This window comes from Dama dama, chromosome 5 (genome assembly GCF_033118175.1).
Source record: "Dama dama isolate Ldn47 chromosome 5, ASM3311817v1, whole genome shotgun sequence".
In the NCBI taxonomy this organism is placed as follows: domain Eukaryota; kingdom Metazoa; phylum Chordata; class Mammalia; order Artiodactyla; family Cervidae; genus Dama; species Dama dama.
The window spans coordinates 1,761,193-1,786,347 of record NC_083685.1 but is presented as its reverse complement, the minus strand read 5'-3'; the positions used below and the strand labels follow the sequence as shown (position 1 = coordinate 1,786,347).

General features: G+C 62.1%; 2 protein-coding genes across 6 annotated transcripts in view; both read left to right on the top strand.

Moving 5' to 3' along the window:
* The window catches only part of CABIN1 (calcineurin binding protein 1), a 70,601-nt gene extending 60,979 nt beyond the window's left edge, over positions 1 to 9,622 (top strand). For 4 of the 5 annotated variants that reach the window (XM_061141438.1, XM_061141440.1, XM_061141439.1 and 1 more), the window contains exons 30-37: positions 2,546 to 2,709; positions 2,935 to 3,031; positions 3,463 to 4,140; positions 5,352 to 5,426; positions 6,671 to 6,917; positions 8,116 to 8,259; positions 8,966 to 9,192; positions 9,285 to 9,622. In XM_061141438.1, the coding sequence (XP_060997421.1) occupies positions 2,546 to 2,709; positions 2,935 to 3,031; positions 3,463 to 4,140; positions 5,352 to 5,426; positions 6,671 to 6,917; positions 8,116 to 8,259; positions 8,966 to 9,192; positions 9,285 to 9,428 (1,776 nt within the window). In that variant the 3' untranslated portion in view covers positions 9,429 to 9,622. The remainder of the gene's footprint in view (positions 1 to 2,545; positions 2,710 to 2,934; positions 3,032 to 3,462; positions 4,141 to 5,351; positions 5,427 to 6,670; positions 6,918 to 8,115; positions 8,260 to 8,965; positions 9,193 to 9,284) is intronic. The other variant, XM_061141441.1, reaches the window with a different exon arrangement.
* Positions 9,623 to 17,599: 7,977 nt separating this feature from the next.
* On the top strand, positions 17,600 to 24,829 carry SUSD2 (sushi domain containing 2). Its single transcript, XM_061141436.1, has 15 exons — positions 17,600 to 17,713; positions 19,368 to 19,575; positions 19,738 to 19,889; positions 20,268 to 20,435; positions 20,880 to 21,054; positions 21,170 to 21,371; positions 21,581 to 21,666; positions 21,789 to 22,057; positions 22,131 to 22,274; positions 22,372 to 22,530; positions 22,836 to 23,084; positions 23,196 to 23,468; positions 23,593 to 23,769; positions 24,006 to 24,108; positions 24,234 to 24,829. Exons 1-15 carry the CDS (start codon positions 17,638 to 17,640, stop codon positions 24,256 to 24,258), a joined length of 2,466 nt encoding a protein of 821 aa, XP_060997419.1. The 5' UTR covers positions 17,600 to 17,637; the 3' UTR covers positions 24,259 to 24,829.
* Positions 24,830 to 25,155: the final 326 nt, after the last annotated feature.

Here is a 25,155-nt window from a genome sequence, read left to right as displayed (position 1 = left end):
CAGGAGCTGGTGTTAAATGCCTAGGGCTTCCCTGGTAGCTCAGCTGGTAAAGAATCTGCCTGCAATGCAGGAAAACCTCAGTTTCTAATTCCTTGGTGGGAAAGGTTCCCTAGAAAAGAGAAAGATTACCCACGCCAGTATTCTTGAGTTTCCCTGGTGGCTGAGACAGGAAAGAATGCGCCTGCGATGCGGGAGATCTGGGTTTGGTCCCTGGGTCGGGAAGATCCCCTGGAGGAGGACATGGCAACCCACTCCAGTATTCCTGCTTGGAGAATCCCCACGGACAGAGGAGCCTGGAGGGCTGCAGCCCATGGGGTCGCAAAGAGTCGGACAAGACTGTGTGATTAAACACAACGTTATGCCAGGCCCAGCGTCCAGGGCTCCATGAATTATCCAGTAGGCAGTTACGGTCGGTCTCGGTGACCTCATCTGCCCGCCGGCAGCCTGGAGCCTCAGCGGCGGTCAGTGGGATCCTGCAGAGGAGCCGCCACGCATGCGGGCGCACTCTGGGCATGCTGAGGCCGCCACTGCACCCCCACTGCCCCCCAGTGCCCACGCAGGCGGCCGCTCAGCTGGGACGGAGCCCCCGCCACTGCCTGGGGGCAGGCACCTTGAGGGGCGGGCCGAGCCGTGGCCCCCAGCCCCACCAGCGCCGCTGCCCTTGGTAGGGGTCCGGCTCCCTGCTGTCCTGCTCTGGCCTGTCCCTCATCTGGGTCTTGCTGCCCATGCCCTTCCCTTGTTCCCAGCACGTCCCTTGCCTCCCCAGGACCTGCACGCGGCCCTCTCTGGGTGGGCGCGGGGGCCTCTGCTGCAGGAGGGGCAGGACGTGGCCGCTTCCCTTCCTCCCCACACGTGGTGCCCTCTGACGCCTGGTCACTCGGGGGCTTCCCATCTCTGCAGGGGCTCCCATTGGAGGCACTTCCGCCCCGCCCTGGGGACAGGATGAGGCTCACCCTTCCCAGATGCCCTGCTCAGCGCAGCCCACGGAGGCGGAGGCAGGCTTGTGGGCTTGCTCACCACCTGCCCGCCTGTGGCCCCGCGTCCCGGGCATGTGCCCAGGGCTCGCAGTAGCTGCTTTCCTCCTGACCTTCCATGCACTCCGCCTGATTTCTTTTGGCCTCCTGACTTTCTGAAGTCTCTGACGTTAAGGTTCTGCCAGTGTGTCTTCACCCAGCCTGGGGTTAGTAGGGAGGAGCCCTTGTGTGAAGTGATGGGAACCAGGCCCGTCCCATGTCCTGGGGGTGAGGGGGTCTGCCCCCGCCCCAGGAGGCTGGGTCAGGGCCGCGGCCTCCAGGCTGCCTGCCCCTCACTGCCCTCAGCTCCCCGTGGCCACCGAGAGCAGGTCCAGCCAGCTGTGTGCCCGGAGTCGTGATGGTGACGCCCCAGACTGGGCGGGCCCCGCCGGGAGGAGCAGCGTGTGGGAAGCGGGCGCGGGGAGGGCAGCCTCGGAGGGCAAGGCAGGCGGATGGCGCCTCCACATGACTGGGTGGGTGGCGGGCGACTCCTTGGTGCCAACGGGCAAGTGTCCTGATTGAGGCCTCGCTGCCTGCAATGACCCCGTGGGCTGGCAACGGCAGGAGGCCCCCCACCCCTGCAACACTGTGCCTTCCATGGAGCGTCTGCGTGCGCCCTGGTTCACCTCACACCTCTCTCTTCCCCCGCCGAGTGTGTCTCCATCACTGGCCCCATGCAGACCGTGGCGGGGACTGTGGGGATGCCTGCAGGGGCGTGGGGGAGCGCGGGCCTTTCCTGGGTCTCACACAGCTATCTGCGATGCCCTTCTGGCCCCTGCTGTCATACCTGGGGCGAGCTGCTCACCCAAGCTGCTGCAGAAGTTGGCCTGCTGTTGGAGACACAGTGTTGGGACCCCAGGCTGGTCCCCCGTGTCCACTGCCTGCCTCAGCCATGCTGTCCGTCATCCTCTCCCTGACTGGGCCAGAGTGGGGGTGCTGGCTACAGGCTGGGTGCTGCCCAGGGGCTAAGCATGACACAGGGCCGGGGGGGGTGGTCGGCGGTGAGGCTCCCACCCAGCCGGCCGGCAGACAGTGGGGTCAGCCAGGAGGGAAGTGGAAGGGGTCCCAGCTGCACCAGAATGCTGGGCAGACGTGTGTTGAGGGAAGGCGGCATCCAGCGTCCCTGGGGGTGGCCAGTCACTTCTGGGGGGCCCTTGAGACTCTCTGGGCACTGCTGGAGGGGGTGCTGTGAATGGCCAGGCCTGGGGCCTGCCTGGCTTGCCCAGCTGCCGCAGTTCACAGCAGTTTCCCGCTAGGAGTGGGTCCCACCTTGCGCCATCCATCCCTGTGTGGTCAGCACCCATGGGGAGCCTCGTGGGCCCGGGCGTCTCCCAGTCCTGCCATTGGACATGGGTGCACCCTGCGTGCTTCCCTGGGGGGACGACCGGGTCAACAGGGGCTGGTGCCAGCTTTCAAAAGAAAGGGGAACAGAACTGTGTGCACGTCCTCTGCCCCATCTGCGGGGCCGCCTTCCCGGGGCAGGCTCCGGTCCCAGCGGCCCTCCCCTCACGCCCGCCCGGTCCGTCCCTCAGGGCATCTGGCGGATCCCCGTGGACGAGATCGACAGGCCGGGCAGCTTCGCCTGGCACATGAACCGCTCCGTCGTGCTTCTGCTCAAGGTGCTGGCCCAGCTGCGGGACCACGGCACCCTGCTCAAGGTCTCCTCCATGCTGCAGCGCACCCCGGACCAGGGCAAGTGAGTGCAGCCCTGCCCGGCCGGCCAGAGGCGTCCTGGGTGACGGCCAGGAGTAGCGGGCCAAGCCCACCCCCCACCCCTGGGGCTCAGAGCCTCAGCCCTGGGGACCTGGGACACACACAGTGCTGGGTGTGCAGAAGGAGACCCTGGGAACACCTGCGGGAGCAGAGGGGCACGGACCGCCGTTGCCATGTGGCTGACGCGTGGCCTCCCCACACACTGCAGGAAGTATCTGCGAGATGCTGACCGCCAAGTCCTGGCACAGCGGGCCTTCGTCCTCACCGTGAAGGTGCTGGAGGACACGCTGAGCGAGCTCACGGAGGTACACGACCCCCCCCCCCCCAGCGCCACCCACGGGACCCTCAGCCCACTCCCTCACCCAGCCAGTGCCTCCCAGGAGCCGTGCTCACTGTCTGTCTTCATAGCTGGGCGCCCTGGCAGGCGGGGCGACTGCGAGCCAGGGCTGTCCGGCCACGGTGTCCCCCGCCAGCGAGCCTGGCTGTGCCCTGGTGGGAGGCCTGGCCGGGCTCGTCTCTGCCTCCAGCACACTTGCTGGCGGGGCGGAGTGGCTGCACCTCAGAAGCAGAGCCACCGCCAGGGCCCCTGCAGGCAGCGCTGTGGCCCCAGCCCTGGCCAGCGGGCAGATGGGCAGGACCAGGGTGGCCTCGGTGGGAGAGGCCGAGGTGGGCACAGCAGGCACTCAGGGGCAGGAAACACCAGAGACTCCGCGTCTAATCGCTGCTTTCCTTGTAGGGGTCGGAACGCCCCGGGCCCAAGGCCTGCGGCCTCCCCGGAGCCAGGATGACCACAGACGTCTCCCACAAGGCCAGTCCCGAGGACAGCAAGGAGGGTCTTCCGCACCCCAAAAAGCCCCCTCTGGCCGACGGCTCAGGGCCAGGCGCTGAGCCAGGGGGCAAAGCGGGCCCCCTCAACCACCGGCCCCTGGCCATGGACGCGGGGGAGGGCACAGAGCAGGCCGGGGAGCGCAGGGACAAGGAGAGCCCCCGGGCCGGCCCCGCCGAGCCCATGGACACGGGGGACACCGCCGCCCGAGGCGCGGACTCCGAGCGGGGGCCGCCGCCCCTGCAGCCAGGCTGCCCCCCGAGGGACCGGGGCCCTGAGAGCCGGCCCACCGAGCTGTCCCTGGAAGAGCTCAGCATCAGTGCCCGGCCGCCCGGCCCGCCGGCCCCCACCCCGCCCGCGCCCACCACTGCCCCCGCTGCCGCCTCTGCCGGGCCCAGGCCAGGCACCCACTCCGAGGAGGCGCCCCCACGGCCCGGCCGCAAGAGGAAGCTCCTGGAGGACACGGAGTCGGGCAAGACGCTCCTGCTGGATGCCTACCGCGTGTGGCAGCAGGGCCAGAAGGGCGTGGCCTACGACCTGGGCCGCATCGAGAGGATCATGTCGGAGACCTACATGCTCATCAAGCAGGTGGGTGGCTGCGGCGCCCCAACCCGGGAGGCCCCGCGGGAGGGCGTCCGGTCGTTCCCAGCCACCCCACGGTTTCCCGCTGTGAGCCCCAGAGAGGTTTGGACGTGTTACTGCTGCTGCTGCTAAGTCGCTTCAGTCATGTCCGACTCTGTGTGACCCCATAGACGGCGGCCCACCAGGCTCCCCTGTCCCTGGGATTCTCCAGGCAGGAACACTGGAGTGGGTTGCCATTTCCTTCTCCAACGCGTGAAAGTGAAAAGTGAAAGGTCGCTCAGTCGTGTCCGACTCTTTGCGACCCCATAGACGGCGGCCCACCAGGCTCTGCCGTCCCTGGGATTCTCCAGGCAAGAACGCTGGAGTGGGTTGCCATTTCCTTCTCCAACGCGTGAAAGTGAAAAGTGAAAGTGAAGTTGCTCAGTCGTGTCCGACTCTTTGTGACCCCATGGACTGTAGCCTACCAGGCTCCTCCGTCCATGGGATTCTCCAGGCAAGAGTACTGGAGTGGGTTGCCATTGCCTTCTCTGCTAATATATTACAGTTTTACTTAACTATACCTCAGAAAAGCTGGTGAAATATGTACTAAAAAAGACAATACCCTTCTAAAACATCTATAACTACCCTCGAAGGAAAGGAGGCCTTGCAGAAGCCTTATCAGGCCCGGCACAGGGAGGCTCTGCTACCCATCTTATTCTGCTGCCTTTTGTGTTTTTTAATCCCTCAGGCATAGGTTTTTATTTTCCCTCTAATTAGAGGAAAATAGGTTCTTTCCATAGGAAGAGCCCCGGGTTGTGTCAGGCCGGCAAGGGTAAACACCCTGACACTTCCCTCCTGGTGGTGTCCACGTGCACCCACTGCTTGCAGACTGTTTTATCACCCCCTCTCCAGCATCAGCAGTGCTTTTTTTGTTGTTGCTGATAAACTAGCAAACATAAGCCCTGGATTTCCTGCTGGCGAGGGCGGGCCCTTTTCCCACCCCAGGCCGGTCGTCTTCCCCCACCCAGGGTCACCCCCAGGCCTCCCCAGCCTCTGCACCCAAAGGTGAAGTCACGCGGCCACAGACGTGAACATGGCATGGCCAGCTGGTCCTCGAGCAGCAGCCCTGGGGGTGGGACCTGGGACAGGGCTGGGGTTCCCCCTGGGAAGCAGCCGTGGGGGGGCGCGTCTTGGGAGCAGTCCTTAAGGCCGCTGACCTCGGGCATGTCCTTGCTCAGGTGGATGAGGAGGCCGCCCTGGAGCAGGCCGTGAAGTTCTGTCAGGTCCACCTCGGGGCCGCCGCCCAGAGGCAGGTAAGCGTGGACCCACCCGTGCCAGCCGCCTGGTGCAGGGCGCGAGGCCCCAGGCTGCAGGCCAGGACCATCCCCGTGGTCGGGGGACCCAGGGCAGGTGGGCGGCAGGCCGCTGAGCCTCAGGCCCTGAGCCCGGGTGGGACTCAGACCCCAGCACCGAGTGCGGGCGGCGTGAGGGTCCCGTCACCCCCGCAGCTCTCCTCTAAACCGGAGCATGGTTGCCGCCCCGTGAACCTTGCCTGCAGAGGCGGCCCCTCAGCATGGAGGTGGCGCTGGGGTGGGCCGACAGGAGCCCACGGGCGGGGCCCAGCGTCCATCCAGCCTCCTTCATCTGGGAAGACCCCTGCTGCTGGCTGTGGGGGCCGGGCTCGGGCAGGGCCGGCTCAGGTGACCCTGGAAGGCGGGGCTGGCCGCAGGCTGGTCGCCGGGTCCTGGGGCAGGTACTTGTCTTGGGGTCGGTGTGGCCTTTCAGTCCCCAGGGCTGGCCTGGCCGCCATGCCCCAGCGACAGGAGGACAGGGACCCCACTCTCACCTCTGCCCACGGGACACAGGTCCCGTCTCACCCGCCCTCCCGCTGGAGGTCCACTGGAGTGGCAGGGTCGTCCACACCCATGGAGCCAGGGATGGGGCGTCTCCCAGGGAGCAGATGTCAGGAGAGACGGGGTCAGGGTGGGGCACCGGGTGCCCCCAGGAGGCGTGAGGCTCCCGCAGCCTTGGGCCCCCAGGGTCCAACCGGTGATTCAGAGAGGACGGTGGCCCTGAGGCTGTGTCGCTGGGCACCGCGCGGGGCCCCTGCCCCACCTGGCAGCTGCCTGTGCAGAGCCGCAGCCGTCACCCCCGCGTGGGGGCTTCAGATGAGCAGGAAACTGTGCCTGCAGGCGGGAGGCCCCAGAGGGCCCAGCTCCCTGAGGGCCGAAGGGCTTTGGGGCCTCAGCCTTGAGCCCAGGAGCCGCCCCCAGCAGAGCCCGCGTCACCCCTGCTTTCAGGCCCCTCCCGCCGGTGGCCTCGGGAAGTCACTCTCCAGGACTGACCGCTGCAGCCGCCGCCTTGGGTGCCCTCGTCCTGTGCCCTGGGTCACAACTGCACCACCTTCCCGGCTGGCACCCGGCAGTGGGGGGTGCAGGTCCCGGCCAGCCTAGGGCCCCTCTGCCGTGCCCTGGACATCCTAAGGCGAGCCCCTGGGCCCCCAGCAGCCCCCGACGTTGGCAGGGTGGGCCCCCTCACACCCACTCTGCCCTCCCAGGCAGCAGGGGACACGCCCACCACCCCGAAGTACCCCAAGGACTCCCGAGAGAGCATCTTCCCCACCGCTGCGGCCCCCGCAGCCCCTGAGCCCGTGCTGGTGGACGCCCCGCCACGGCCCAGCGATGGCCACGGCAAGCCTCGCCCTGTGCCGGCCGCCGCCTCCACCTCAGACCAGGCCAAGGACGCCGGGCCCCCGCGGCCACACCGGCCCGAGGCCGCCCCCAGCACATCCTCTCTGCACCCAGGTGAGTCTGGGCCCTCTGCCAGGCGGGCGGGCCCGGTCCCACAGCAGGCCTCTTGCTGCGCGGAGGTGTGGGCGCCTCCCGCCCGGTGACCCCCAAGTGCCGTCTCCACCCCCCGCCCGCCATGTTCCTCCTCCCGCGGAGGCTCAGCAGAGCGCAGGGTCTGGACCCCGGGCTCTCGCGCCGTCTCGGCGGTCTTCACCCCCGGAGACTGCCACGGGCCAGGGGACGCGGGGATGGGGCTCTGCGGGCAGCAGGAAGCCCTGGTTCCTTCCACACTTAGGGGCCCCTGGGAAGTGCAGCCCACAGTGGGCAGGGGAGCCCGGCCAACCAGGGAGGGCGCACATTTCAGGACACAGACACACGCACGCACGCTCACACGTGCCTCTCCCTGCTGGCTCCGCACACCTGGGCAGGTGCCTGGAGGCAACGGTTAGCTAGGCAGCTCCCACCCCTGACAGGAGCAGCTCCCGGGGTGGCTTGGCCAGGCCCCCGGGACAGCTGTGTGAGAATGGGTGTGCCCAGCCGGGCGGGGACAGCTCAGCACGGCCCCCGGGGCCACTGTGGAAGGGCTTGGACCAGTCACCCCCCGGGCCCAGGTCGCAGCTATGTGCCCAGCGCGACCCGCTCCTGCGAGGCCCAGCAGGGCAGCTGCAGGCTCCCCACGGGTCGTGCCTGCCCCTGCCGCGTGTGGACTGGGCCCTGGGAACGCAGAGACGGCTGGCAGTCAGAGCGAGGGGACAGGGCCAGATCCAGGGACTAGAGCCGACGGCCGGGGGCCTGACCCCCGCCCAGGCGAGGAGCAGCCGTGACCCCCACTCCGGGGGACGTGGGGGAGCAGCCGGGTGCTGGGGTGGTGGCGGGTGTGGCAGGAGCGTCCGGAGGAGGAGGACAGGAGGCCCTGGGTGGCCGGGGGCCTGGAGGCGTACTCCTCGTCCGAAAGGTGTGGCCTGGCAGGAGAGCCGCTTGGTCTGCCCCGTCCTCAGCTGGGTCGTTTGGGTCCAGTTGCCACTCCTGGGCGCTGGGGTGGGGCCCTGTCAGTCGGACTCACCGGGTGTCCACGGCCGGCGAGCAGTTAGCAGCCTGCCCCCACCCAGACCACTGTGTCGGAGGAGGCCCGCGCGGTCACGGCCACGGTCGGGGTGGAGGGCCCTGTCCCAGCGTGGGGCACGCGTCCCCCACGGCCACTCTGTCCCCCCAGGGGGAGAGGAGCCGGCGGGAGGCGCAGAGGGCCCGGGCTTCCCGCCCCAGGAGCCGCGGGACAGCGAGCACCTGAAGACGGCCCCTGAGGGCCCCGCGGCGGAGGCCGCCCCCCGGACCAGCGCCCAGCCCGCCTGCAGCCAGGGTAAGGCCCGGCACGGCCCCAGGGCCAGCAGGCGGCAGGGGCGTCCCCGCAGAGGGACCTGGAGACAGGGGGCGGGGGCAGGGGTGCCCAAGCGCCACACACACCCCACCCCGCCCCGTTCCACCCTGTGCCTCGCAGACGGGAATGGTTCGGGTGGTGCGGATCCCAAGTTAGGCCGCTGGCCGAGGAGCAGATGGAGTGGGGGAGGAGGCTGGGGCAGACAGGGCGGTCCTCGGCCCTGCCTGCTTCCAGCAGCCAGGCCCCGGGGACTTCTGGGGCGGGGCCTCTCTCAGACCCCGCTAGGGCAGCCCGCTCCTTTTAAAGCCGCGGGCTGCGGACGGGCGTGGACAGCAGCCAGCCTGCTGCTCCTGGGCGCATGGGGTCGTGGATGCGGCCGGGGGCAGGCTCTGGGATGTGACAGCCGACGAGGCCTGGGAGGCTCGGGGCTCCCCTCCACCCCGGGGCCCCCAGCAGACACCCTGCTCCTAGGCACCCCTGTCTCCACTTCCACCAGCCAGAGCTAGGCCCTCGGGGAGGCAGGGAGACAGGAAGTGGCCTGGGAGCCAGCACCCTGCGGTCTAACCACCAGAGGCGGTGCCTGGGTGCCTCTGTCCCTCGGGGAGTGGGGTGACGAGGCCTGCAAAGGAGAGGGGCGGCCTGGGAGGCCGCGGACAACCCCGCTCAGCCCTCTGGGTCCGTCCCGCAGTGGCCAGCTCCAAGGTGCCTGGCGGCGGGAGTGCCCCGCCCCCCGAGGGCTCCCCGGGCAAGGCTGAGCCTGGCCGGGCCAAGTCACGCCTGCTACCCAACATGCCGAAGCTGGTCATCCCCTCGTCCGCCACCAAGTTCCCCCCCGAGATCACCGTCACACCGCCCACCCCGACCCTGCTCTCGCCCAAAGGCAGCATCTCGGAGGAGACCAAGCAGAAGCTGAAGGTGATGGCGGGTCTGGGGGGACCCCGGGTGGGGGGTGCGGGTGCAGGTGGGGACTGGGCCACCGCTGACCCCTGCCCGCCCGGCCGGCGCAGTCGGCCATCCTGTCCGCGCAGTCGGCTGCCACGGTGCGGAAGGAGAACTTGTGCCAGCCGGCGCTGGAGGTGCTGGAGACGTCGAGCCAGGAGTCCTCGCTGGAGAGCGAGACGGACGAGGACGAGGACTACATGGACATCTGAGGGCTCGCCCTGGCCCCCGCCCGGCTCCCCGAACTCTGCAGGGCCTGCGTCCTTTTTTATGACATGTTGACTTTGTAAACGTGCCCCCTCCCCGCCCAGGCGGCCGCGTCCGTGTTCCGCAGGCTCTGCCTGGGTCACAGCGGCGGAGGATCCTTTTTTTTTTGGTTGCTTTTCTAATAAAGATGAAACAGTCATCTCGGTCTCTTTGTTCCTCAGGGCGGGGTCCCCGTCCAGGGCTTCTGGACCCCCTCCCCCGGGGCCTGTCGAGGCAGGGTAGCCCCCCATCCCTGGACGGGGCACAGGGCTGAGGCCGTGTGCTCCAGGAGGCTCCAGCTGGGCGCAGGGGCTGGCCTGCACCCCTGCGTGGCAGGAACCCGGAGCGCGGGTCTGTGCGGACCGCCCCCCCACCACCACACTCCCCTTCCAACGGGACCGCCCCGTGAGCTGTGGGTGCAGTGTGGGACCCCCTGTTACAAAGGTAAGCGTCTGTAACGCAACAGCAGGGCGGCGCTGGCCACTTCGTCCCGGCCCAGAGCCCGTCTGTCCTGGGGACACACACGTTTGAGGGGCCCGGCCTGCCCCGGGGCCTCGTCTGGAAGGCCAGGGTGGCACAGAGAGCCTCCCTGCTGCCCTCTGCCCCTCCCCCTCTCGGGGGGACACTCCGTGCCCGCCCCCCCTCCCCCCCCCAGCCTGAGAAGACAGACACCCAAGAGGCTGGGCACTGCCAGGGTCCGCAGCGTGGGCGGAGCCACGCGGGGACCCAGGGCACTGGGCTGGCCCTGACTCAGGCCCCTTTCCGGGGCTGCAGGGCTGAGGGCCCCCAACCCTGGCCCCCCACAGGGCATTCCTGGCCTCCCCCGGCCCTCCAGCCAGAGCGCCCCCTCCCCCTGTCCACAGACCCCCCGTGTCAGCTACACGCTGGCATGCTGGGGTGGGGGTCTGGCTGAAAGACACCAGGGGGTACCCAGGCAGTGGAAAGGTACTCGGTGGGGCTTGGCCGAGAGTACACGCCCCCCCACCCCCCCCGCCCAGCTGCGTGAAAGGACTGGTGGGGGCTGGTTAACAGGGACCAGGGAGGCTCAGCTGTAGGAAGCTTGAGTGGTTAGCTAAGAGGCTAACCCGATGCTTCTGTTAATACAAGGGGCGCACCTCAGCCAGGGTCGTGTCCGTACAAAACTTAGACTTGCAAGTACCTGCCTAACTGGGGCAGTTACGCCAACAGGAGATTCCCAATCTAAAACGAGCAGATTGGGCTTCCTTTAATATTCCCAAATTTATATTCTTGCAGTTAGAAAAAGCTGGCCATACATAAGATCAAACAGACTGGATGGAGTGCTTACTATGACTGATATCTGGAAACTTCTCTTAAAACTATATCAGAACCAAAAACAGGCTGCTGACGGTCTGTCACTGATCCACCTCTCTCCCTCTACGTGTATCTTTTTCTACCTGAATTACTTGGTCAGACGCTATCTCATTTTTTTCCTTTTTCTACCAACTCTTCAACCTCCTGATGTTTGCCTTTGCCCAGCAAAGGAGGAGTAAAGAGGAAAAAAAAAAAAAAAAGCCTTTTAAGGAGTATTCTGGCTTGACACCCAAGTCATTGTTCTCTAACCACCACAATCATCCTTTGCTTGACTCCGCCTTTTAGAAGGTTTAGATGAGGGTGTAGCTGCTCTGGTCAGAAAGACGGTCTAGGTTGGTCTGAGCTACATACTTAACGCTTGTTAAACTGCTTGACCAACTTTTCAGAACCACTAAAAGAAAGGGGGGTAGCTACGAAAATTTATGAACGTCCAGTTGTGCCAACTGAGTCCACAATGCCAGTTGAACGTGAACCAACCCCCAACCAGTTTAATTCCAACCAGTAGAGAAAGTTAACTTGAACAAGAAAAGAAAGTCCTGAGGAAATAAGTTCTAATTAGGAGAACCTGATTTTCTATCCCTGTTGCCTTGAGATCAGAGCTCCCAGGATCACTTAACCTTATCCTGAAACTGAAGAAAAACAGGGAACGAAGCCTTTAAAAATCTTTCTAACATACTGGTGAGTTTTATATTGAGATATCTGATTCATGAGTTAAGTTGAGAAAATGAGGCTAGATATCTCGTGTCTGGCTGAATGTATGTCTCACATGTGTCTGTCTTTGTTTGTAATTCTAATGAAGTTTAATTTGTAAGTGAGCTGTAATTTAATTAGCCTAAAGAAAAGTAAGTGCCTACAAATCAGAATATTCTAAGTTCAAGAGAAATTAAGCTAAGTGCATTTCAGGTTCATATGAACTGGGAAATATTCAATATTAAATTATACCTGGTATTTAATGTTTAAGTTTGTTGGCCTAATTAATATAGAAATGTGTGCACTCATAAACATCAAATATAAAATTAAGTATAATCCTATCATCTGGCCTAGGTTTATTTTAATATAAGTTAAATAAAATATATCTGTTACAACTTTGTCAGCAAGGAAATTAACTTAATATGAAGAAACTTTTTAGGAAAGAAAATGTAAACAGGTTAAAAGCTTTTCAATAAACTCTATTAAGAGTAATTATGTTTTAGTCTGTCCAGATTTTGGTAAATTGAATTTCTAGGGTTGTGCTAAATTAAGTGATGGAAGTTTACTTAATGGGTAGGGTACTCCCAAATAAGATACTGCAACATTAATTACTGATAACTGGCTTCCTCTTACAGAGAAACTAAAGGTATTTTGGACTATTAATGAATATGTTTGATGCCATCTTGAGATGTTCTCTATAAGAAAGCAAATTTTTTTTTAGACATTATCATTGGTATTTATGTTCACCAATCTACAGAATGCTAATATAAAGGTCAGTTCGTGGTTGCTTAAGGAAAGTAGGATATGTGTTTTCAGTAAAGAAGGCATGAGGAATGGAATTACATTTTATTAAGGGATGTCTGACGTAAGAGGTGATTGTTTTTGGATGGGCAAATTAAGTGATGTCTGCAGAAAAGTTTTGGAAAGTGGACTCCAATAGAAGAATTTGGTGCATGGTACAAGTTTTCTTAACATGTTGAACTGCCTTCGATAACAGATTGTAATTTCTTTACTTTTAGATAATCTGCTCTGTATATACCTTTGAAATCTTTTACTGTTCCTTTGGTTAAGTGAGTAACTTGTTTCATAATGACCTGTGATGATCTCTGAGTATTTTAAACCCTTTTGACATTCTTTGCAAAGCTTCCTAAATCTTTTTGACCTCTCCCTAACTTTGAGTGCTTCAAAGAGCCTTCTGAAACATCCCAAAGAGAGATACAAACTAGGTTCACGTGATGCGTTGAACTGCATGGGAAGTATTGTCAGTCTTCTCGGGTCATAGTGTATGGCAGATGTTACTAATAGAGATACTGTAAAATTTATATGGAGCTCCTAAAATGCTGACGTGTGCTGGTCAAATGTCAGCCATCATTCTAGCTATTATCTGCAAGTGAGGTATGTCACAGCAGTAACCAAGTTACTTTGTCAATTGTATCATAGTCAGAAATTACTGGGTTGAATCTTTTATGGGTGTAAGGAGAACCTTCCCTTCAAACTAAGTATGACTTATAGTAATTTGGTAAATTACACTTTTGTAAGCAGAATTGAAATATTTAACTTTTCTTTCTCTATTGGCTCCCTCCAGAGTTTGTAAACTCTCAGGTTTCTGGCAGCTGTAACAGATAAGTTAGGTAAGCTACCTCACCATCAGGTGTAAAAATCTCAAGGCATTTTGGCAACCTTGCAAAGGGAGGAATTCCCCTTGATCTGTAGTTGAGACATGTGATAAGCTCTTGGCCTGACCTTCCTGGCCCTGAGAGGTTTTGTTTTTGTTTTAAGAAGTTCAGTCTGACAGTCCTTATAAAAAATTTCAGTAAAGCAAAACCCTATGATCAATTGTAATTATATAAATTTTCAGGCCAAGGTTGTTGTTTTGTTTTGTTTTTCTGAGACCAGACATTTTTGCAAACAAATTAGTTTTAATTTGAATATATTTGGTAGAAATGAGAATAACTTTAGAGAGAAAAAGATTATGTTTCAATGAATGTTAAATCCCAGTTTCCTTAACAGAGGTCTGTATTTACTGACTCACTTCCCAGATAAGTTCCTTGCTGTTATGCTATATTAATAGAAAGTTACTTGAATGATTAAAAGGACATTCTAAATTTTACTTCTGAAGCTTATCTCAGTAATCTCAGTTCCCACAGCCTCCAAACAGGGGATTATGTATACCAGAAAGGACTGTCTCCAACCTGGGTGGAAGGGCCTTCTATCAGGTCCTCTTAACTAGCTCATGCACAGAGAAAGTGAAGGAGAATTGACCCTTGGATTAATTCCATCTTCTGTAGGCCCCTGCACTGGACTGGTCCATAGACAGGACTGCTGATGTCAAACTCAGCTTAAAAGGATGCTCAAACACAGGAAATTGCACTTAGACCAGGACGAAAAGAAGATGACATCAGAAGTAGACAGCTTGCCCAAGATGCTGGACCTGATTTGTATGATCATTTATAATGTTGTCTTGACCTCTTAGACCTTTTTTTTTTTTTGATTTTTTTTCTTTTTTTACTTCTTAGACTTTTGCATATAAATCAAACGTTTTTCTATCTTGAACATGATCCTATGCTAGTTTTAAAAAATGAATCCAAGTATTGGGTTGTGGCCAATTACCTGTGTCTAGTACTTCCAGGTTACTTTGGTGGGTTTCCCCACTCCAAGGCTCTAATTGTTGACCCTTAGAAATTTTTTCTAGAAGAAAGAAAGTTCAGTTCTCTGTGGGCTACTCTTGATATCACTAGGTGGGATCCTCTCGGCTGGCCAATTAAGAATGCCTGCTCTGACCCCAGCCATAATGTGAATCTTCCTCTAAATCACTCAAAGAGCAATAAGCAAATCCAGTCAAGGAATAAAAACGCCAGGCTGTGGTCATTTAAGATTTAAGGCCTCCCTTATCTTGGAAACAGTTAAATTACACTAAGGATAGCCATCCTAGTAACACTAGGAAGCTGGGCCGGGAGCCTGATGCTAACATCCCTGAATGATAGAGATCGTACTGCGTCAGATGACCTGAGAATATGCTGGGCTACACCTAGTGAAAGTTCCTGGCTTAATTCTTACTTGTGACTTTAAAATACTGCTAGCTATGTTAGTTGTACTTTGCCTGTTCTACAAGATTATCGTCTCTTGTGTTAATATTAGTATTACCAAATGTGCGGCTGAACCTCCAACAAAAATAATGATGACTAGGTGACTTGAAGCAGTTGCTCAGAGGTCGAGTTCTGAAAGGCTGTTGCTGAACCACGCAAAGACGCCGGGATTCTTGGCCTCCGGAGGAGAAGAATTCAATCTGGGGCCAGAGACGAGGCTTGATCGCTCAGAGCTTTTGTGTCATAAAGTTTTATTAAAGTATAAAGGAGATAGAGAAAGCTTCTGACATAGGCATCCGAAGGGGGCAGAAAGAGTGCCCCCTTGCTAGTGTTAGCCATGGAGTTATATACTCTCTAATTAGTTATTACAGTGAATCAAAAGAATGTCTGGAGGTTGTAAAGACCTCACTAGACCTACTCCCATAATTTACACCTTAGAATAACGGAATTAGCCAGGTTTTTTCCAGAGACTGTCCTCAAGCAGGATACATTATTGTTATATAATCCTGAGGAATGTAGAGGGGAAAAAAGTTTGTCCTGTCTTCCTCCTTGAGAATTCCAGACCCCTCTCTCCTTGGGGACCCCTGCACTTCCTGTCAACCTGCCTGGGAACTGACTCTCTGAGTTCCCTATGCGATGAATGATTGTGAGTGTAACTGTTGATACAGGGGTTTTCCTGGACCTTGACACAGAATGGGATAGCGGGCCCAGAGCCCTCTGGTCACTGCTGACAGGCCTCGTCCAGTAACAGCGCAGAGTGGCCTGTCTGCAAAACCGTTGGAAGACCCAGGAAGGAGCCTTCCTAGCAAAGTGGGACAAAATGGTCACAAAGTGCCTACGAAATGCCTCCCAAAGTACGGTCAAGCTTATCACCGTGAGAGGGCCCCGTCAGCTACAAAGTGGCGCTCGCCATGGGTGCTCGCATCTGCCTCCACAAGGATTAAGTCATGTGCCCCTGCAGCAGCTGACCTCCAACAGCCCCTGAAGGAGTTCAGGTGGAGAGCAGGAACGAGGCCGACTGTGCTCCACTTAACGGGCAGGACAGGTCTTAGAGAGTCAGGTATTCTCAGGAGCTGACTTTATTAGCCCAGTTCTTGTACCTCCTCATATCCAGAAAAGCTCTAAAATCCTTCATGGTGAGCACTCTTCCTTGTGACCAGCAAAGGCTTCATGGGACTAGTAGAAAACCTCTAAAAATATGTCCTTGATCGCATGAACTGCCCCTTCACCAAAATCACATATACAGTGACCTTTCCCCACCACTCCTGTGGAACAGCCTCTCAGAGCTGCGTGAGATACTGTCTCCTGGGCTGCAGTCCTCTGTTGTTGTCCAGTTGCTCCGTCGTGTCCGACTCTTGGCGACCCCATGGACTGCAGCCCGCCAGGCCTCCCTGTCCTCCACCATCTCCCAGAGCTTGCTCAAACTCACGTCTATCGAGTCGGTGATGCCATCCAACCGTCTCATCCTCTGTCGTCCCCTTCTCCTCCTGCCTTCAATCTTTCCCAGCATCAGGGTCTTTCCAATGAACACCTAGGACTAATCTCCCCTAGGATGGACTGGCTGGATCTCCTTGCAGTCCAAGGGACTCTCAAGAGTCTTCTCCAACACCACAGTTCAAAAGCATCAATTCTTCGGCTCTCAGCCTTCTTTATGGTCCAACTCTCACAACCATATGTGACTACTGGAAAAAGTCCTTATTTTGCCCCAAATAAAACTTAACTCTCATGCTGTGCATTTTTTCAAGTCCGTGTTCCCTAAGCCGTGGTCAGGACCCTGGAGCGAGTCCCAGCACCAGCGCCCTGAGGCTGGCTTGGGGACCTGAGGACACACGCCCGGAGCAGCTGGTCCCAGACTCTGGGTGCCCAGCATCTGCTGAGGAGTTGTGGCTACACCCCCACCCCCAGCCCTGCCAGCTCTCTGGATCGCTGCGGTGGGGGTGGGGTGGAGGGATCGGGAGGGCAGTGACCAGGGAACTAGGCTGGCCGACCCCCCAGGGCCCCAAGGCCTGTCACAGCCCGGGCCCCTCACTAGCTTCAGTTCCCTAAGGGGTCCAGGGCCCTGTCCCCTTCGGATGCCTTGAGAAGCCGCCACTGTCAAGACCCGGCCCAGGTGGCAGGTCCTGAGTGAGTCTCCGACCTGGGTCCTCCCCCGCTACCCTGACCGTGGAGGCTCCCGGAAACCACCTCTCCCAGGGACCTGGCCGCCTCTGCCGCCTCTCCCGGACTGGGCCTCAGTTTCCACACCTGCATAAACAGAAGGGAGGTGTTGGAACAAAGGAGAGATTATGCAAACGTGGAGTGACTGGGCAGGGGCGGGTGGGGCTAGGCAAAGGCCCGGCAGGAGAGCACAGACTGACCCCATTTCTTCCCCCAGCCCGCCAGCAGCCCAGCCAGCCGGGTGGAGGGAAGACCAGGGTCCCGGCCTCAGCCCCCCACCCCGCCCCCAGGGTTCACCTGCCAGGGGTCCCGGCCCCGCCCCCGTCCTTCCCCTCCTCCCACCGGGGGCATCTCCGCCCTCGCCCAGTTGGGGCCCTCCCCCAGCGCCTACACAGCAGGCCGCAGGCAGGCACCAGCACGAAGGTGCCGGCTCCCGCACCCCACCCCAGCTGTGGGGAGGGCCTGGGAAGCCCAGCTCCCCGGGGGCAGCTGAGGTGCGAGGCCCGTGGCCCCAGGAACCCCGGGCGCTGGAATCCTGGCATGGCAGGGACCACCGCGCCTTCTCCCCGCCGCAGCATCACGTCTTCCCCAGCGGGAGCGCGGCCTGGCGGAGCAGGCCTGGGGGCGGGGAGGTGGGGACCGGGATCCAGGGTCTGAGCGGCCGACCCCGGACATCCGGCTTCAGGATGCCAGCCCCCTCCCCTGGGTCAGGGGCCGAAGGGCCAGGAATGTGCTAACCGGGCAGCTTGAGCCCTGCTGGCGCTTCGGGCACCTGTGGACTTTGAGAGGTGACCGGGCGGGGCGGGGCGGGGCGGGGCGGCAGTGCGGGGCGGGGCGGGGCCGGGCTCCGGGAATATTTGACCCGCCACCTCCCGGCCCCTGCTGCGCCGTCTGCAGACGCGGCCGCACCATGAAGCCTTCCCTGCTGCCCTGGGCCCTGCTGCTGCTGGCGACTGTCCCCGGCCCGGGCCTCCGGCCTGCAGCAGGTATGCCCCCGCCCTGCCCTTCCGTCCCCGTCTGTCCAGCGGCCCGCTGCAGTCAGACCCAGCGCAGAACCTCCCTGGGCTCAGACTCTTGTCCATCCGTCCGGCCGTCTGTGACCACAGTGGGGGCTGATGCCGTTCAGTCGCTCAGTCGTGTCCGACTCTTTGCAACCCCATGCACGGCAGCGTGCCGGGCTTCCCTGTCCTTCAGCTTCTCCTGGAGTTTGCTCAGATTCATGTCCATCCTGGGAGGTGCTAGAAAGAAATTCTGGGAGCCCAGGGCCAAGGGGCTGCTGGTGGGGATGGGGGTGGTGGTCTGGGCTGTGCCTACTCTAAGCTAGCTGGGAGCCGGAGGGCGGTCGCAGGCTGGGAGGGAGGTCCCTGGGGAGGGTGAGCACAGCCAAGCCCTTGGACTGCGACCCGAGCCCCGATGGAGGAGCCCCCAGCCCCACTGGGCCCCCTGGCCGGCCGGAGGCAGGACGGTGGGTCCCTCTCAGGGTGGGCTGAGCCTGAGGAAGTCCCGGGAAAGGCCCTGCACTCCGGAGCCGGGCCCCTGACCCCCGCCGGGCCGGGCCGGGCTGGTTTTCACCCGTTCCCCCGCCCCCTCCCGGCCAGCTTCCCATCCCGGGAAGCGCTGACATCCCCCTGCCGCTTGTCTTACTTAGGGCTTCACTCAGCTTCCTGCCCCACCCCTCAGGCCATCACAGCATAGGTCCATAAATATTTATTGACGGTCCTGAGTGCCAGGCCCTGCACTGCGTGAGGCAGGGCTGCAGTGGTGGCTCAGGCCCAGGCTTGGCCCGTGACCAGCCCCCCCGCGGGGGGGGGTGCAGCTGGGATGGGCCAGATGGGACAGGGGCCTGCACCATCCCCCGGTCTCCACCCTCCAGCCCACGTGGCCAGGCCAGCCCCCCCACCAAACTGCCCTCACCCCCCTCCTGGCCTGTCCGAGTCCTCTGCCGGAACTGTCCCCTAAAAGGAGGGGAGCACCCCTCGCCTTCTCCCCTGAGGGTGGGGCGGGCTCCCTTCAGGGCCATAACCCATGGTGGGTGAGCCTGCCATGCCCAGCAGTGAGATGGGACAAGTTCAGCCTGGCACCAGCCCCTAGTGGGCCTCCAAGGGGACTCTTGGCAGCCACATCCCCAGACCCCAGGCCGGGCGAGCCAGGGGGGATCCTTCTCCAGGCTGCCAGTCCACTCATGCTTTGGGGAGTGGAGGCAGCTCCCCGGCCCACGTGGGGGCGTCAGGCACATCGAGCACACCACCAGCTTGGTTGCTGAGAGTCAGTCTGCTTGGGGAGGGAGGGGGAGAAAGAAATGGCAACCCACTCCAGCACTCTCGCCTGGAAAATCCCATGGATGGAGAGGCCTAGTAGATCATGGGGTTGCAAAGAGTTGGACACAACTGAGTAATTTCACGTGTCCCCAGATCTCCCCCGATTCCAGCCAGTCATTCAGGTCGAAGGACTAAGAATTAACTGCCACCACCCACCCACCCACCCCCGCCCCCTGACTCTGAGCCCAGCGGGTTTCCACTCTGTCCCTGTGGTGGTCAGCGCCATTCCCGGCCAGCTTTCTCCTGGGGCTGCCTGTAAGGGGCTCCCGGGGAGAGCGAGGCAGGCGCCCTGTGAGATGTGGCCCTCTGCACCCTCCTCCAGGTGCTCAGGGGAGCTGCTCCCAGCGCTGCGGAGACCAGAGTGGGCCATGTTCCTGCCACCCAACCTGCTTCGGCTTGGCCAGCTGCTGTGCGGACATCCGGGATTTCTGCCTGGAGATCTCACCCTACTCGGGCTCCATGATGGGGGGCAAGGATTTTGTGGTCCAGCATCTCAACTGGCCCAACCCCACTGACAGCGTGATATGCAGGTAGGAGGCCCCGAGGGGCCACGCTGGGGCCCAGACCCCCAGCGGGCTGGGTGGGAGAGGGCCGGGGCTTCTGGCCCAATGGGTTCCCTGGGAGGAGGCTGGGAGCCTCAGAGAGGGTCGGCCCCCACCGGCCCAGCCTGCCCACCCGCTCGCCCCGCGCAGCTTTAAGGACAGCATCCAGACCCGCGGCCACGTGGACGCCTTGGGCCGCGTGCACTGCGTGTCACCCCTTCTCTACGAGTCTGGCCGCATCCCGTTCACGCTCTCCATGGACAATGGACGCTCCTTCCCGCGCTCGGGCACCTGGCTCTCCGGTGAGCCACGACGGTGTCGGCCGGATGGCGGGGGAGGAGGGCACCGGGCCGCACCCTCCTGGGCCGGTGCCCTCACAGGGACTCCCCCGGGTGATAATCTGGTTGAACCGGTCACTCTGGAGGCCTGCCCTGGGTGTGGGCTCCCCAGACTCCTTTCTCCACCCGCTGGCATCCACGTGGGGATTCCAACCCAGAGGGAGGGTGGGTTGGCTCTGACCAGGGGAGGGGAGGAGCCATCCCAGGCGGCAAAGACCAGGGCCCCTCCTCTCCCAGCCCCTGACCTTTCCTACTACGAGGGCACCATGGCTCCCAAGGGAGCCCCAGACTCCCTGGGCCCCAGGCCTTTCCTCAGCCCTCACCTCCCCGCCCCCCGCCCAGTGCACCCCAGCAAAGTGTCGGACTCCGAGAAGAGCCAGCTGGTGAATGAGACCCACTGGCAGTACTACGGCACTCCTGGCACCCAGGGCAACCTCACCCTGACCTGGAACACCTCAGCCCTGCCCTCGGACGCCGTCACCATCGAGCTGTGGGGCTACGAGGAGACCGGTGAGGCCAGCAGGGGGCCCTCCGCGGCAGGGGTCAAGCCCCTGACCCCCGCCGGGAGCCTGGAGATGGGAGAAAAGAGATTCCAGGTGGGGGGAATCCAGCCGGGGATTTCGAGCCAGAAGGTGTCGGCAGGAAAGAGCCCTGGCGCGGCAGGGGGCTGGGGGGGGCCCTGGGTGCCGGGGCTGGAGGAGGTGCAGACGTTCGCAGCTCTTGGATACACGGCTTGTCCTGGAAATAGGAAAGATTTGCCCCACCCCATCCTCTTGGAGCCCCTGAAGGGCTAGCGGGCCTGGGCCTGGCTCCCTCCCCCAGCAGGGCAGGCCCTCATGTGCGGGCCATCTGTCCATACTTCTGTCCACCTACCAGGGTGGCTCCCACTCCCACCTGTGCCCCCGGGGGTCCTGGGTCAGGCCCAGGGGCTGACGAGGCCTTCCCCTCCACCAGGGAAGCCGTATTCCCAGCAGTGGACAGCAGCGTGGTCGTACCTGTACTCCTTGGCTACCAACATCCACAACTCTGGCTCCTTCACCTTCACGCCAAAACCTGCCCCCCAGAACTTCCAGAGATGGGAAGTGGGTTCCCTCCGCATCGTGGACAGCAGACACCGCGCAGGGGAGCAGTAAGGACCGCCACGGAGGGCAAGCCAGGGCCCTACGGTGGAGGGAGCGGGGCAGGGGCGGGGCCAGGGCCAGGGGCAGGGAGGGCGGCCCCGAGCGTGCGTGCGTCCCCTACAGGGATGTGCAAGCGCTCTGGAGCAACGAGCACGCGCTGGCCTGGCACCTGGGTGATGACTTCCGGATGGACCCTGTGGCCTGGGCCCGAAACCAGTGCCTGGCCTGGGAGGAGCTGGAGGACCAGCTGCCCAAATTCCTGGAGGAGCTGCCCGACTGCCCCTGCACCCTGGCCCAGGCCCGGGCTGACTCCGGCCGCTTCCACGTGAGCCCCCCACCCCAGACAGGGACCGGGAGTGGGCGAGGGGCAGGCTAGGGCCGGCTGCCCCCACCAGCAAGGGCCACGCTGCACAAGGCAGCACAGGGCGGGCAGGCGGAGGCCTGCGAGGTGAGGCTGGGGGTCTGAGGCCCCGGAGGGGTAGGGGACGCGGAGCCCCGAGCCCGTGCAGGTGACAGCTGCCAGCCCCTCTGCAGACAGACTACGGCTGTGACCTGGAGCAGGGCAGCGTGTGCACCTACCACCCGGGCGCTGTGCACTGCGTGCGCTCGGTGCAAGCCAGGTGAGCCTGAGACAGAGGGCGGGGCGCAGGGGCGGGGCGCGGGGCGGGAGGGGGCGGGGCGCGGGGAAGGGTGGGGGCGGCGCCAGACCCCAGGGCGGCCCTGACCCTGTCTGTGCCCGCAGCCCCCAGTACGACTCCGGACAGCAGTGCTGCTACACGGCGGATGGCACGCAGCTCCTGACGGCTGACTCCACCGGGGGCAGCACCCCGGACCGCGGCCACGACTGGGGCTCACCCCCCTACCGCGTGCCGCCCCGCGTGCCCGGCCTCTCCCACTGGATCTACGACGTCATCAGCTTCTACCACTGCTGCCTCTGGGCACCTGAGTGCTTCCGCTACATGAACAGACGGCCCTCTAGCGACTGCCGCAGCTACCGGCCCCCGCGCCTGGGTGGGTGCTGGGCTGGGCGGGCGCTGGCCAGGGCAGAGTCAGGACAGCCCGCCTCACCTTCCGATCTCCCCAGCCTCCGCTTTCGGGGACCCACACTTCGTCACTTTCGACGGCACCAACTTCACGTTCAATGGCCGTGGAGAGTACGTGCTGCTGGATGCGGCGCTGACCGACCTGCGGGTGCAGGTGCGGACCCAGACCAGGACGGGGTCTGAAGGTGAGGCCGGGCCCCGGGGGCTCTGGGTGGCTCAGGGTCATCCCTGGGGAGGGGGAGACTGAGCCCGGTGGACCCCATTTTGCACCCGTCATCCCAGGCTCTCAGGACCGAGGCACGGGGCTGACTGCAGTGGCCATCCAGGAGGCCAACTCAGACGTGGTGGAGGTCCGGCTGGGGGAGGGGGCAGGGGTCTTGCAGGTGCTACTGAACCAGGAGGTGCTCAGCTTCGCGGAGCAGTCCTGGATGGACCTGAAGGGTGAGTGGGACGGTGGGGGCCCCATTTGGGGTCCTGGCAGGAAGGGAAGGGGGGCTGCGGGGTGGAGTCAGGGTGTGAGAGCCGACAGCCAGCCCTGCCCTCACTGGACCCTGATGTGGGAGCTCCCTTCAGGGCCTGGGCACTCAGAGTCGCCGCCCGGGGTGGGGAAATGACAAGGCAGGCCGGGCCCTGGGGACGCCCTCCTGGCCCTGAAGCCCATGGTGCTACCCATGCATCCCGGGGCTGTGGGGTCACAGCACAGTGCCCACAGAGGCGACCCTGACCCCACCTCCACGTGTGCCCAGGCATGTTCCTGTCGGTAGCTGCTGGGAACAGAGTATCAGTCATGCTGACTTCAGAGGCCGGCCTGGAGATCAGCCTCCAAGGGCCGTTCCTGAGTGTGGCGGTCCTGCTGCCCGAGAAGTTCCTGACCCACACGCGGGGCCTCCTCGGGACGCTCAACGACAACCCGGCAGACGACTTCACCCTGCGCAGTGGGGAGGTCCTGCCACCCAGCGCCAGTTCTCGAGAGCTGTTCCGGTTCGGGGCTGACTGTAAGGGACCACCGGCAGGAGGGGAAGGGGCACGGCCCTGGGGAGGGCTCGGTGGAGGTGGGGGGAGCCCCCAGACCCTCCCACCCGTCAGGCCTGCTGCTGTCTTCCCAGGGGCCGTGCAGAACGCCTCCTCCCTGCTCACCTACGACTCCAAGTTCCTGGTGGAAAACTTCAAGGACCGGCCCAAGCATGACCCCACTTTCCTGCCCCTCTTCCCCGAGGAAAGCTCCGCGAGCCCCAGCCAGGCAAGCGCGGCAGCCGACCTGTGTGGGGACGACATGTTCTGCAGATTCGACGTGGCGGCCACCGGGAGCCTGAGCGTGGGCAACGCCTCGCGAGTGGCCCACAGGCAGCACCTGCTTCGCGTGCAGAGCCTGCAGCCCGGTGAGGGTGACAAGGGGAGGCGCGGGCGAGGGGGAGGGCACCTGGCGCTGGGACACGGCCCCCCAGGCTGGTGACAGCGGGCGGCGAGCTCAGGTCCGTTGTCTGGGCCCCACTCCCTCCCCAGTGGTGTCCTGCGGCTGGCTGGCCCCGCCTGCCAACGGACACAAGCAGGGCGACAGGTACCTGGAGGGCTCCACCGTCCGCTTCCGCTGCAACAACGGCTACAGCCTGGCCGGGGCGGAGGCCAGCACCTGCCGGGCTGACGGGACCTGGTCCTGGCCCACCCCCACGTGCCAGCCAGGTGAGGATGCCCCGCCCACCAGAAGCCCCGCCCACAACTCCTTGTCCCAGCCCCGCCCATACATCGCGTCGCCCCGCCCACCAGTTGGCCTAGCCACGCCCACCAGCCCCTAGCCTGCCCACGCACACACTGCCTCGCTCCACCGACACGCCCGCGCCCCGAGTCCGCCCCACACGCGTGTGTGCGCATGCCTGCACCTGCTTGCTGAGCTCACTCATAGCCCGTCACCTCTCCAGGACGGAGCTACGCGGTGCTGCTGGGCATCATCTTTGGAGGCCTGGGGCTGGTGGCCCTGGTTGGGCTCGGCTACTGGCTTCTACGCCGCAGGAAGAGCAACACGTGAGATCCCTCTCTCCCAGGCCCCGGTCCACTCCTCCTCGGTTCTCCTGGGCCCCGCCCCCCACCCCCACCCTGGGGCGCGCGTGAGACCACCGTGCCTGCGGTAGACCGTGACTCTGTTGCAGGGCTGTCTGGGGTTCGCAACCCTGAGCGAAGCACGCTTGGCCGGTGGCGCATGATGCACGGGGCCTCCCCGAGGCCAAAGCCCAGCCTCCCAAACTTCCAAGAGCCTGCACCCCAGTACTGGAATACTCGGATTCCTCGCGCCAGACATGTGGAACCCGGACACCTGGTACCCGAGCTTTTCAAGCCGAGTGCCCTGCTCTGTCACCGAAGACCCGAACCCCGAACTGTAACCAGGGAGCTCCGTGGCTCTGTTCCCTGCACATCTCCAAGCCCGGGGCTCCATACCGTTGAATCCTGAGGCCTGTCTCCCGAGCTCTTACATGCCAGCACCTGACGTGCAAAGGCCAGTACCTCAGATCCCATGCCCGTGACCCTGGTCCCCAGTGTGAGTCCTACTGACCCAGCAGCGAGCCCCAGGGCCGAGCTGCCTTGATTCCCAGGCCCTGGGCCTGGCTGCCCGAGACTGTGGCTGGGTCCAGCCGTGGGCGTGGAGAGTGCCCTTCTAAGCTCCAGGCTTGTAGCTCTAAGTCTTCTGGAATGTCTCCTGCCAGACTCCTCACTGTGGGGGCAGAAAACACGCCTTTGGTGCCTCTGCCTGGTGTTGATGCTTGTGTTGTGTTCTCCATTCCCGGGAGTCCAGCAGTCGGCCTGGGCAGTGCACGGCACCCAGAGTGACCGGTCCGAGGCCTTCGTGACCGGCCTGTCCCGTCTCCGACTCTCTGTCTGTAAAGTGGGGTCTAGAACAGTGACCGCGTCATGGGAGCGGAAGGGTTCATGGGGTGCTCCGCTGGGCACCCAGCTCTGGCCCAGCCCCAGAGGCAGTGTGGTAGCGCCATGCCCAGCTGGTCCAGGCCCCTGGGCCTTTGCCCAGGACCGCCCGGAGGCGAGTGTACAGGGCCCAGGCCTCTCCTGAGGGTGCTG

Excerpts from the sequence above, each read along its gene's own strand:
- SUSD2 (XM_061141436.1), top strand. The coding sequence starts at position 17,638 with ATGAAGCCTTCCCTGCTGCCCTGGGCCCTGCTGCTGCTGGCGACTGTC. Across the intron at positions 21,667-21,788 it reads GTGCGCTCGGTGCAAGCCAG|CCCCCAGTACGACTCCGGAC; the intron begins GTGAGCCTGAGA and ends CTGTGCCCGCAG. Across the intron at positions 22,275-22,371 it reads GACCAGGACGGGGTCTGAAG|GCTCTCAGGACCGAGGCACG; the intron begins GTGAGGCCGGGC and ends CCGTCATCCCAG.